This window comes from Schistocerca nitens, chromosome 8 (genome assembly GCF_023898315.1).
Source record: "Schistocerca nitens isolate TAMUIC-IGC-003100 chromosome 8, iqSchNite1.1, whole genome shotgun sequence".
Classification (NCBI taxonomy): domain Eukaryota; kingdom Metazoa; phylum Arthropoda; class Insecta; order Orthoptera; family Acrididae; genus Schistocerca; species Schistocerca nitens.
This window is the reverse complement of record NC_064621.1, coordinates 449,501,778-449,514,517: the sequence shown is the minus strand read 5'-3', so window position 1 is coordinate 449,514,517 and position 12,740 is coordinate 449,501,778. Positions and strand designations below refer to the sequence as shown.

Below are 12,740 nucleotides of genomic sequence, written 5' to 3'. Positions count from 1 at the left end.
CTTAGCTGCTACAGCTCCTTACTGTAGTTCCTTTCACCAGAACTCGTTACATCAGACATGTTTTACACGGTACACCTAAAGTTTTTTTTATATACCAGTATCATTATTGTCATTATTATTGTTGCCGTTATTATTATTGTTGCTACAATTATTGTATCACTGTTAGTGGCAGCGGTAGTTGTACAAGTACTGCCAGTATTAACTTTATTATTTTGTACTCACGATTACTCACATTGTAAGTATAGACACTCAAATCACTTTAATACTATTTTTCATATTAAAATAGTTATTTCTTAGGTAACTACGATATTGAAGCACTGCATGTGTGAAGTCTTGGTCCGATAGAAGAGAGGGCCAGATGGCTCTAATCAAATTAGTTTAAATAAGCATATAAACAAGTGAAAAGGTGCTAATGAGCGTGAAAAGAAAATGACTGCAAAAAGCTGGAAATGTAAAACTGAAAAGACTGCAAAGTCAATGAAATACTTGTAATAACATTTGTACTTTTTTAAGATAGAAATGATACTTCGAGCGTTTTCCACGAATTTAAACCGATGAACAACGTATCCAGAATAAATGCACAGCAAACTATTCTGTGTTAACCTTATTTTATGGGCGCATATTTGTTGTTTATGCGTGTCGAAGTGTGTAAATGTGTCGAAGTATATAAGTAAATAAAATGTCAAAACTTTGCTGACCTACAGAATTCTTTCTGTACGATAAGCAACACGCCCTGCTGTAGCAGAGAAAAGAAGGGAACCAGTGGAAAAATTCTCCTGTTGAAGCGCAAAAGAGGCGAATACGTTCCTCTTTAAAATACCCTTGCAGAAATATAGGAAACCAGTGTCCCAGTCCTCAGTCTACCTTCCTCACCAAAATGTTTGACAAGCAAACATATTTTTTGTGCTGAAGGAGTGTAGCAGACAGACAATGAAGATGGAAGATAGATGAGACAGTGGAAATGGGAGAGTAAGACAGGTGACACAATGACAATGGGACAGAGAAAGTGGCCGTGAAGGAGAGAGCGAGATGGAGGAAGACAATGGCAGTGGCAGCCAAAGAGCGAGGTGATAAGGACGACCAGTGAGGCAATGGTAGTAAAAGAGGAAGAGAGATGGAAGAGTGTCTGTAAAAGAGAGGGGAGATGTTGTAAATGGTAAATACGGATGAGTGCACGCCATACGCATGCCTGGGCGGTCTGGATCATCCCAGACCGGCGATCTTTAGAGCGTAGGTATTAGAAAGGACACGTTTTGGTCCGAAATTTTAAACACGGGAAAACAACTTGGACCCCAAGAGTTTTTGAGCTGCCGAAAAATAGTGAAGACATTGACAGTGGGAAAGGAAGACATAAGCAGACATTGCAAGTGAGAGAGGAGGCAGTGGCAGTGGGACATACTGTAAATCAATGGGAGAGAAAGAAGAGAGTGGGAAAGAGACATACATAAATAGAGATGCTGAGTGTGAAGTAATAACTACGAACACAGAGTGGGTAAAAGTGTTTAGAATCATGTTTCTTAAAAGAGCGCGATGTTCGCATGCTAAAATGTTTGGTGAGGAAGGCAGAATAGGGACTGAGGCAGCTGGTTCCCGAGTTTTCTGTCAGTGCCTTTTAAACTAAACAAATTCGCCTTTTTTGTGCTCCAACAGGAACATTTTGTCGCTAGTTTAACAGTTGATTCAAAAATGGTTCAAATGGCTTAAAGTACTTTAGGAATTAACATCTGAGGTCATCAATCCGCTAGACTTGGAACTACTTAAACCGAACTAACCTAACGACATCACACCCGTCCATGCCCGAGGCAGGATTCGAACCTGCGACCGTAACAGTCGCGAGGTTTCGGACTGAAGCACCTAGAACCGCTCGGCCACAACGGCCGGCTCCCATTGAGAAGCGTCTGCTGTGTTCACAAAAGAGCAATAGCGAGTTCATGATCCCAGAAAAAGAATGGAACTTATCTGACGATCTGATAAACGTTTCATCGTTTAGTCGTACTTCTGCAAGCGCGCAGGGTAAATATAACGTTACCACTGCCGAAAGTTTTCGTTCGTGATGTTCTTTCGCCCTTACAAATCCGTGTTCGTCTTTTAAAAATATCACCACGGGCCAGATATCTGTCTCTGAAGCTAAATGAAAGAAGGAAAATGGTTTAGTAGCCAACAAATTCCTTCCAGAGCCCAGTACAATCGATTAGTCGATAGCGAAAAACTAATAACGTTGGAGATAACACAGCTGCTGGTAACCACTGCAACAGTTGCTACATATTTAAAAGTGTCACCACCTTTTGGTAGGTGTTTAATAAAGTGTTTTATAATGCCAGGTTTTATGTGCAGTGGAATAAGTAGAAGTTTTTGGGTCGACTTTTTTTATCGAACAGCACATTTCTCCCTCCAATTCTTTGCGTTCTAGTTGCTTAGAATTTTTGAGACCTGTGCTTGTATTTTTGGCTAATGTGCCTTTTTTTGTAGGAAGCGGAAGCCTTGCTGCCAAACTTGAGAATTCTCGTTGTGGGGTCCATAACTTTTCCTGATCCCCAACATTTACGCCAACTATAAGTTTCGCACAAATCAAGAGAATTAATACAACGTTTTGAAGTCATGAAATTCCCAAAAGTATGCACCAGTCGATTTATCACAGTTACTGTAGTTGGTGTGAAGGAACGTTATGTGAAACAAACACATAGCCGCTTACATTGTGGTGTATAGGTAGGATGTAAATGGTACTCAGAGACGCAGAGTTCGGCACAGGAGAGGAATCTATGAAGGGCCCATCAAACCAGTCACATGACTGACGACTAAAAGAAATGTAACTTTATTATAGACTATAAAATTAAACATATTTTTGTAGTACGTGACATTGTAAAAGCTCTCAAATCAATACTAGCACTTTTACAACGCCTAAGCAATTTCATTCTGTAAACTTCACTGAAATGTAGAACTTCAGAATTTCATAACTGCATATGACTAAAATTTCTCAGTGCTTTGCCTGAAATCAGGAACCAAAAATAAATTAAAAAAAACTTTATCTTCGTGAAAAGAAGTCTCAGTCAACCGGTGTTATTTGTTGGCTGTGTTCCAGTCTTGCTTCTCTACAGTTTTTACCCTATACAGGTCCGTCTAGTGGCAAGGAAGCTCTTCTCTGGTCTTAACAAGTCCTATCTTCGTGGCTGTCTTATCAGTGTTTCTGTATGTTCCTTCCTTTGTCGAAAGAGCGGATAACATCTTCATTCATAGCTTATCAGTTCACGTAACTGTCAACATCCTTCTATAGCAACATATGTCAAACGTTTCGATTCTCTTCTGGTTTTCCTACAGTCCATGGTTCCCTACTATACACTGCTGCGCTGCAGATATACATACTCGGAAATTTTTTCTTCAGATTTACGATAATGTTTGATGCCAGCAGATTTCTATGGTGAGTGTTCTCTTTGCCTGCGACAGCCTGCTTTTTAGGTCCTCTTTGATTCGTCAGACATACGTTATCTTGCTGCCAGAGTCGCTCAAATCTTTAAACTCACCTACTTCGTGGTTACCAATTTTGATTTTAAGTTACTCACAATTCTAATCTTTGAAACTCTGGACTACTTTCGTCAATTCACTCTCAATCCGTATTCTGTACTTTTTAAACTGTTAATTTCATTAAACAGTTCCTGTAATTCTTCTTCATATTCACTCAGGACGCCAATGTCTCAGAGGAACTTATCACTGTCATTTTTCGTCCTGAATTTTAATCCAACTATTTAAATTTTATTTTATTTCCATCACTGCTACTTCGATTCCTAGATTGAACAGTAGGGCGGAATACTGGATTTCTGTCTCATGTGCTTTGTAACCAAAGAACTTCGTTCTTCGGCTTCCATTCTAATCGTTACCCTTGGTTTTTATACGTTCTGTTCTTTTTTCCCTATACATTACTCCTCTTTTTTCAGAGTTTCGAGCACCTTCCACAATTTTTCTACATCGACAAAACCTATCAACTTGTCATGATTTTTCTTCGGTCTTGTTTCCATTATCAAGCGCAACATCTAAGCTGCTTCTCTGATGCCTTTACCTTTCTTAAAGTCAAACTGATCATCATCTATTATAACTGAAACTCAGTTTTCTTTCTTATTCCATTTATGTAAGTATTACTCTTGTCAGCAGGTAGGACGCATGAGCTGTTAAAGTGGTAGTGCGATATATTTCGAATTTTTACGCTCTTGCACTTTTCGGAATTGTGTTGATGACTATTTTCTGATTGTTTGTATGTCTCCAGTTTCATAGTTTCTACGTACGTCTTAAATAGTCATCTCGTTGTAGCTTTCCCCAATGATTTTAGAAATTCGGAAAAAATATTATCTGTCCCTTCCGTCTTGTTTGATTATAAGCCTTCCAAAGCTGTATCAACTCTTATACTGATTCCCCTATTTCTTCCACATCAACTCTCATTTCTTAGTCTACAATGTCATCACACAAGTCCCCCAGCTCTCAGAGTCTTCAATTTTGTTTCTATTCCTATCCACTCTCTTCTCCGCATTTATCTGTGGAATTCCCATTGCACATTTAATTGCGATGCCCTTCCTTTAAACGTGACAGAAGGTTATTTTCACTTTCCTGTATGGTGCCCAAAACATAAAAAGTCCTTAAAATATTTCATGCACATTAAGACAAGCAACTCTAATTACATCATCCGAATTGTGGGCAGATTACATACGCTGGGTTGCCAGTTAAGAAGTGTATGAAATGTTTTGTGGGCAAGCTTTACTCTTGCTGCTCTATGTAAGCTATCCGTTTTGCCTATGTTCATTTCATTTTACTCCTGATTTTTTTTCTGTATTTATGTAAGCGTTAGAGATGTAAATTTTGGTTGAATGTGTACATGATTAGAGGGATTAATATATGTGTAAAATAAGAGGAACGGGCAGCTGCATTAGGGTGAAAAGACAACTGAGCAGAAAGAGTACTGTTGCGAATTTTTCTGGAAGCCAAACGTATGAACAATGAGGAACTGAACAACTCGAGGTTTGACAGTTCTGAAAAAAGATTTATAATTCTGGAGTAAAGAACGTTCATTAGACGTGATTAGAGTAGTTGAGACTTCACAAGCGATTTATGAGCATAGAACAGGTCTTGTTGAGTTATAAATGATGGCAGAATGCAGACTTTTACCGTATTACTGTTGACTGTTATTGAATAACACTTTTTTGACTGCATAAGACATACAAGTGCTATGTTTGTATTTGCTGTATAATAAAGGTTCACGTCTCTGCAATTATGTGTCGGAAGTAGGGACCAAATATGACTGCGAACCGGCGATTGTGAATAAACAGGAAATATTAGTCCTAACTGAAAACTTTTGTACTTTTCAAGAAAGTGGCTCAAGCCATTTGAAGCCAGCCATCGAAATCAGAGACTGAATTATCGCGGGACAGAAAAGACGTATTTGCATATATCTCTAGGCACCGAAAAAAGTTGACAGGAAAAGTCAACAAAACAACAGAGTCGCATGTACATAGCACAAACCAAAATAGTGTTTCAAAATTTGGTTAAGGGCTACGCCTCTTGTGTAATAAATAAGCAAACCGACAAACGAAATTTTCTAGTCAGTTGATGTAACTATGTCGTTTTGCTGGAGCAGAGATGTACCAATCACAATTAATAATTGCCACGACACCTAGTAGCTAGCGATTCGTCGAAAGATGAAATATTTTGGAACCAATAATAAGCTAACGGTACGGAATATTACAGTTTCAGTTAGCAGGTTAGTTAAGTTTACAATGTTTCAAAGCTGTGTGTATGGCTGAATCGTGTAGTAGCCGTGCAAAAGCAATTTTGCTACTGAAATAAAGTTAGGTAGTTTGGGAAAGTAAGGAAAATAAAGTAAGAAGATGATCAGAAAGTGTTGTAGAGCAACATACTTTAGGTACATATAGACAGCACATCCATTCGTCATGATTTAACTTCCAATACCGTTGATGTCTCAAAGATTAAAACTGTAAACTGTCGTAGAACCAGAGGATGGAATCCACTCCAGTATTTTTCCGTGGAGCTCAGTACCACGTCCTTGCAAACCTTTGAATGTCGTTCTTGGAATGCTGGAAATAACGAGTGCCAAAAAACGTTAAACCATTCTAATTTCTGCGATTACAGAAAGATATTTTCTATAGTAATACTAAATCTGTGAAACTGTCGTTTCTGTCTTTTTGTCTTTGAATTTGATAGTCTGCAAGACTACTACACAGAATTTTATGGCGTTTTCACGAATAGCTTCAGCCAAGTAAGACTGTACTTCTCCAAATCGGTTCTCAAGAAAAAGGACATTCCTATGCATTATAAAAGTGTATGCATGTATGTACGTTCCACACCTCCTCCGAAACCACTGAACCGGTTTGAACCAAAGTTGGTACGCATACCACTTAACGGCTGGAAAGAATCGCTGTGTGGGTAAGAACCATCTACTTATTAAAGGGGTAGGGTGGCGGTGAAAAAAAGTGTAGATCACGACGAAAGAATACCCTCATTTTATTCACCCATTATTTAAGAACGAGAGCACTTGGTGACTTGCAACAAGCTTTACAGGTAAATTCAAACCTTTAATGAAATTTTTCTCTCAGATACACCCCACATAATGATACAAGGAAAAAGAACACACAGATTTCTGCAGTATACGGCGATAGCCGGCACAGTAGCTCACGTTGAGAGGCTTAGCTGCCCTCTGCAATAAACAAAACATTGTGAACGGGTCAACGATGATCTTGAAGGGGTGTCATGGGACTTCCGCACCAAACAAATGCAACAAATAATAACGAACAAAATGAGATTAACATAAAAAAGGAGTGGCGTCTTTGATTAATAATCAAAACCTATTCGTTCCGAGTTCGAATCCCCCCATTCTTTAAATTCTGATTAAAAATCAGCATTGGCGCCTGAAGACTTCTGGTGTAAGAAGTCACCCTCATTCTGCCAACAGTCTCGTCAAAGAGTGCGAAGGAGTGGGCAGAGGTTCAGGACACTCTTGTCCTTGGGGAAGGAAACTGTCCCTGAAGGCAGGAGAATCACAAAGGATAAACGGCCTGAGGACGCAAAAGACAATGGAAGACACTGGATTAAAGACACATATCGTGTATCCACAGGACATGAGGCTTGTAATTGAAAAAGTGTCATGATGATCTCGCCACTGGCAGAAGATTCTGGAATAGTCCTCATTCGGATCTCCGAGAGGAGACTGCCAAGGAGGAGGTGACCATGAGAAAAAGACTGAATAACCAATGAAAGGATAACGTTCTACCTGTCGCCGTGTGGAATGTCAGAAGCTTGAACGTGATAGGGAAGCTAGGAAACCTGAAAAAGAAAATGAAAAGGTTCGATCTAGATGTCGTGGGGGTCAATGAACTGAAATGGAAAGAAGACAAGGATTTACGTGAGAATCGACAGCAAACCGACACCGACAACAATAGTTCAGGTATACACGCCTACGCCGCACGCCGAAGATTAAGAGATAGAGAAAGTATGTGAAGATATTGAAACGGTAATTAGGTAGGTAAATGGAGATGAAAATCTCATAACTTTGGGGGTCTGGAATGCAGCTACAGGGCAACGAGTAGAAGAAAAGGTTAAAGGTGAGTATGGATTTGCGACAATAAATGAGAGAGGAGAAAGAATAATTGAGTTCTGTAATCAATTTCAGTTTGTAATAGCGAATACTCTATTCAGGGATTACAAGTGGATGGAGTATACTTGGAAAAGGCCGGGTGATCGGTAAGATTTCAGTTAGATTACATCATGGTCAGACAGAGATTCCGAAATCAAATACTGTATTGTAAGTCGTACCCAGGAGCAGATGTAGACTAAGAACACAATGCAATAGTGATGAAGACTAGACTGAAGTTCAAGAGATTTGTCAGGAAGAATCAGTACGCAAAGAAGTGGGATACGGAAGTACTAAGGAATGACGAGGTACGCTTGAATTTCTCTAAGACTATAGATACAGCAATAAGTAACAGCTCAGATGCTAGTACATCTGAACACGATTGGACATCTCTAAACAGGGCAGTCACAGAAGGTGAAACGAAAAACATAGGTACAAAAGGGTAACTTTGGAGAAACGGTGGGTAATAATGGAAATACTTCAATTGATCGATGGAAGAAGGAAGTACAAAAATGTTCCGGGGAATTCGGCAATACAGAAATACAAGCCGCCGAGAAATTAAACAGATAAGAAGTGCAAGGAAGTTAAGACGAAATGGCTGCTTAAAACATGTGAAGAAATCGAAAATAAGTGATTATTGAACAGACTGACTTAGCATATAAGGAAAGTCAAAACAACTTTCGATGATATTAAAATCAGAGTACTACGGGAATTCCAATGTTAAATACAGAGGAGAGAGGTAATAGGTGAAAATAGTACACTGATGGCCTCTTTGAGGAATGACATTTGTTTGGATTTGACACAAGAAGTAACAGGAGCCGATTTACAAGAGATAGAGGATCCAATATTAGAATGTATGAGTCTGGCGACATGGCATGTGACTTCCAGTAGGAGACTGCAAGAGCTGCTAACTACGAGAGTCATCGTACAATCAGCTTAAAAGCTCATGCATCCAAGTTGCTGACAGGAATAATATACAGAAGACTGGAAAAGAAAAAAGGAGGATGTGGCAGATGACGATGAGTTTGGCTTTAGGAAAGCTAAAGGCATCAGAGAGGAATTCTGAGGTTGCGGCTGATAATGGAAGTATGACTAAAGAAAAATCAGAACACATTCATAGGATCTGTCGACCTGGAAGATGAGTTCGACAATGTGGTGCAAGATGTTCGAAATGAGAAAAATAGTGGTAAGTTATAAGAGGAGACGAGTAAAATACAATATGTGCAAGACCCAAGAGGGAATAATAAAAGTGGATGGCCAAGAACGAAATCCTCGGATTAAAAATGGTGTAAGACAGGGATATTGTCTTTCCCCCTATTGTTCTATATGTACAGCGAAGCAACAATGATGGAAACAAAAGAAAGGTTCAGTAGTAGAATTGAAACGAAGGTGGAAGGACACAATTGACACGATTCGCTGATGGCATTGCTATCCAGAATAAAAGTGAAGAAGAATTACATGATCTGCTGTAGGGAATGAACAGTCTAATGAGTACAGAATATGTACATAGATTATATCTAAGAAAGACGAAGGTAATGAGAAGTAGCAGAAACGAGAACAGTAATGAGAACAGCAAGAAACTTAACATCAGGACTGATGGACACGAAATGGATGAAGTTTAGGAATTCTGCTACCTAGGCCGCAAAATAATCGTTGTATGGTCGTGAAACAATCAAACAATTTGAGATGTGATGCTAAACAGTAATGCTGAAAATTGCGTGGACTTATCAGATAAGGAATGAGGAAGTTTTGTGCGGAATCAGAGAGGAAAGGAATATGTGGAAAATACTGGCAAGGAGAAGGGACTTAACATATCTGTTAAGATATTAGGGAGTGACTTCCATCGGACTGGAGCGAGTTGTAAGGGCAAAAACTGTAGTGGAAGACAGATTCGAATACCTCCAGCAAATAATTGAGCACGTAGGTTTCATGTGCTACTCTGAGACGATGAAGTTGGCACAGGAGAGAAATTCGTGGCGGGCGGCATTATACCAGTCACAAGACTGATGACTACAAAAAAAAAAAAAAAAAAAAAAAAAAAAAAAAAAAAACCTTACCCGCATATGCCGCTGAACGTAGGTAACATCATTATTCGTTGCATAGAGGAGGGAGGAAGAGACGGGCAGAGAAAGATAACAGGAGGATGTGGACAAGGGGGGTGGGGAAGAGGAGATGTACAGACCGAGAGAGGGGAGGAGGACTTGGACAGAGATAGTGTAGAGTAGCAGATGTGCATAGGCAAAGGCAAAGGGAGATTGAAAGACAAGTGTGGAGGGGTGGAGGAGGAGGACAGAGAGAAGAGGGTGAAGGAGATGGTCAGAGATTGGAGAGGGGTCAGAGGAGATGGACAGTGATCTGGGGGAAGAAGGAGTTTGATTGGTAGAACTGATATAATTACATATCCAGACAACGCCAAGTACTTAGCTAGTATCCAAATAAATCGATGCCCATAGCTTTTGCGATCAACTTACTGCTTGGTTGGAAATATCTTTCCTGATTTGCCGACTGGACGTAAAGAATCGGTACACGTGCTGCTCCCAGAAATAATTTTTTAAATGTCAGAGGCATATCGTTTCACATATATGATTCAATGTTGTGACGTTTAAAGCTACGGTGTTTTGTGGTGCTCCTAAAACATGCTTCACATATACCTTAAGGGAACACTATTTTCTCATTCGTCGGATTACAACTATCTACACTCCTGGAAATGGAAAAAAGAACACATTGACACCGGTGTGTCAGACCCACCATACTTGCTCCGGACACTGCGAGAGGGCTGTACAAGCAATGATCACACGCACGGCACAGCGGACACACCAGGAACCGCGGTGTTGGCCGTCGAATGGCGCTAGCTGCGCAGCATTTGTGTACCGCCGCCGTCAGTGTCAGCCAGTTTGCCGTGGCATACGGAGCTCCATCGCAGTCTTTAACACTGGTAGCATGCCGCGACAGCGTGGACGTGAACCGTATGTGCAGTTGACGGACTTTGAGCGAGGGCGTATAGTGGGCATGCGGGAGGCCGGGTGGACGTACCGCCGAATTGCTCAACATGTGGGGCGTGAGGTCTACACAGTACATCGATGTTGTCGCCAGTGGTCGGCGGAAGGTGCACGTGCCCGTCGACCTGGGACCGGACCGCAGCGACGCACGGATGCACGCCAAGACCGTATGATCCTACGCAGTGCCGTAGGGGACCGCACCGCCACTTCCCACCAAATTAGGGACACTGTTGCTCCTGGGGTATCGGCGAGGACTATTCGCAACCGTCTCCATGAAGCTGGGCTACGGTCCCGCACACCGTTAGGCCGTCTTCCGCTCACGCCCCAACTTCGTGCAGCCCGCCTCCAGTGGTGTCGCGACAGGCGTGAATGGAGGGACGAATGGAGACGTGTCGTCTTCAGCGATGAGAGTCGCTTCTGCCTTGGTGCCAATGATGGTCGTATGCGTGTTTGGCGCCGTGCAGGTGAGCGCCACAATCAGGACTGCATACGACCGAGGCACACAGGGCCAACACCCGGCATCATGGTGTGGGGAGCGATCTCCTACACTGGCCGTACACCACTGGTGATCGTCGAGGGGACACTGAATAGTGCACGGTACATCCAAACCGTCATCGAACCCATCGTTCTACCATTCCTAGACCGGCAAGGGAACTTGCTGTTCCAACAGGACAATGCACGTCCGCATGTATCCCGTGCCACCCAACGTGCTCTAGAAGGTGTAAGTCAACTACCCTGGCCAGCAAGATCTCCGGATCTGTCCCCCATTGAGCATGTTTGGGACTGGATGAAGCGTCGTCTCACGCGGTCTGCACGTCCAGCACGAACGCTGGTCCAACTGAGGCGCCAGGTGGAAATGGCATGGCAAGCCGTTCCACAGGACTACATCCAGCATCTCTACGATCGTCTCCATGGGAGAATAGCAGCCTGCATTGCTGCGAAAGGTGGATATACACTGTACTAGTGCCGACATTGTGCATGCTCTGTTGCCTGTGTCTATGTGCCTGTGGTTCTGTCAGTGTGATCATGTGATGTATCTGACCCCAGGAATGTGTCAATAAAGTTTCCCCTTCCTGGGACAATGAATTCACGGTGTTCTTATTTCAATTTCCAGGAGTGTAGCATGTAGTGCTAATAATGATGATGACAATTGACAGAATATTTGATTGTTACTTAGTTGTATAATCACTATTCTGTGCTTCTCTGAACCTCTAATTGTAGTAACCAGATATGCCACTGCTTACCTGGAACTGAAACATGCGCTCCTGTGCTTCCAAGTAGGAATCGATGTCTTCTGCTGGCTCGTACCAGTCCGAGTTGAGTGCAATGCCCACTTTTCCTGTAATACGCATATAATTTATGTTACATCTCTACGAAATTGACTGTTTAAAATAGTGAGGGGATTTCATTTTGATTTATAGCTTTGGAGATAATGTTATAATGACGAGAAGCGAAAGCTAACTTAATTGTAAAAAAAAATAAAAAATATAAAAAAATTATTATAATGGTTTTGTGGTTTTGACGTGCAATGTTTTCGGACATGAAGACTTGTAGACAGTTAACTTGATGTACAAGCAAACCTAACAGTCCGAACCTTTGACCAGTACTGAACGACACATAAACTTCAGATGCTTTCGTCTTTTTGTAACAGCTAACTTCAGTCTGATTAGAACATAACTGAGGCAATGGTAAAAAGCTAAGGTTTAGAGACCATGCGACATCAGTATTATAGTCTGGTAACAACTCGGTGCTGCTATTAAAGCACAAATGTTGGAAACACGAATGCAAAATCACATTCAACTAAGTTTCTCTCCAGAATGCCTGGCTATCCTTTAGTACTTTGTAGCGTTGTAAAGAAATACGTATTTTAAAAACAGATGGACTATTCACACGTAATTACTATGGGCAACAGTCAGTAGAGGCAACACTGGAAAATACAGAACAATAATTACTTTAGAACCATCAGAAATATTTTAATGACGTCATATTTCCTTTCAGTTGTTGCTGTGTTTATTTTACTATTGCAATTTCGGCATTTCTGTTATTTCCAAGAACAAGAGTTTTGATACGGAGATCAGCGGGAAGAGAAACTGTGGACTCATCTAACAAGAAAA

The 12,740-nt window shown here is 41.2% G+C and overlaps 1 protein-coding gene across 1 annotated transcript in view; it reads right to left on the bottom strand.

Annotated features, from left to right (window-relative positions):
- The window catches only part of LOC126198745 (myrosinase 1-like), a 92,586-nt gene that overhangs the window by 48,289 nt on the left and 31,557 nt on the right, over positions 1–12,740 (bottom strand). Inside the window, exon 6 of the mRNA XM_049935295.1 lies at positions 11,871–11,965. Coding sequence (XP_049791252.1) covers positions 11,871–11,965 — 95 coding nt within the window. The remainder of the gene's footprint in view (positions 1–11,870; positions 11,966–12,740) is intronic.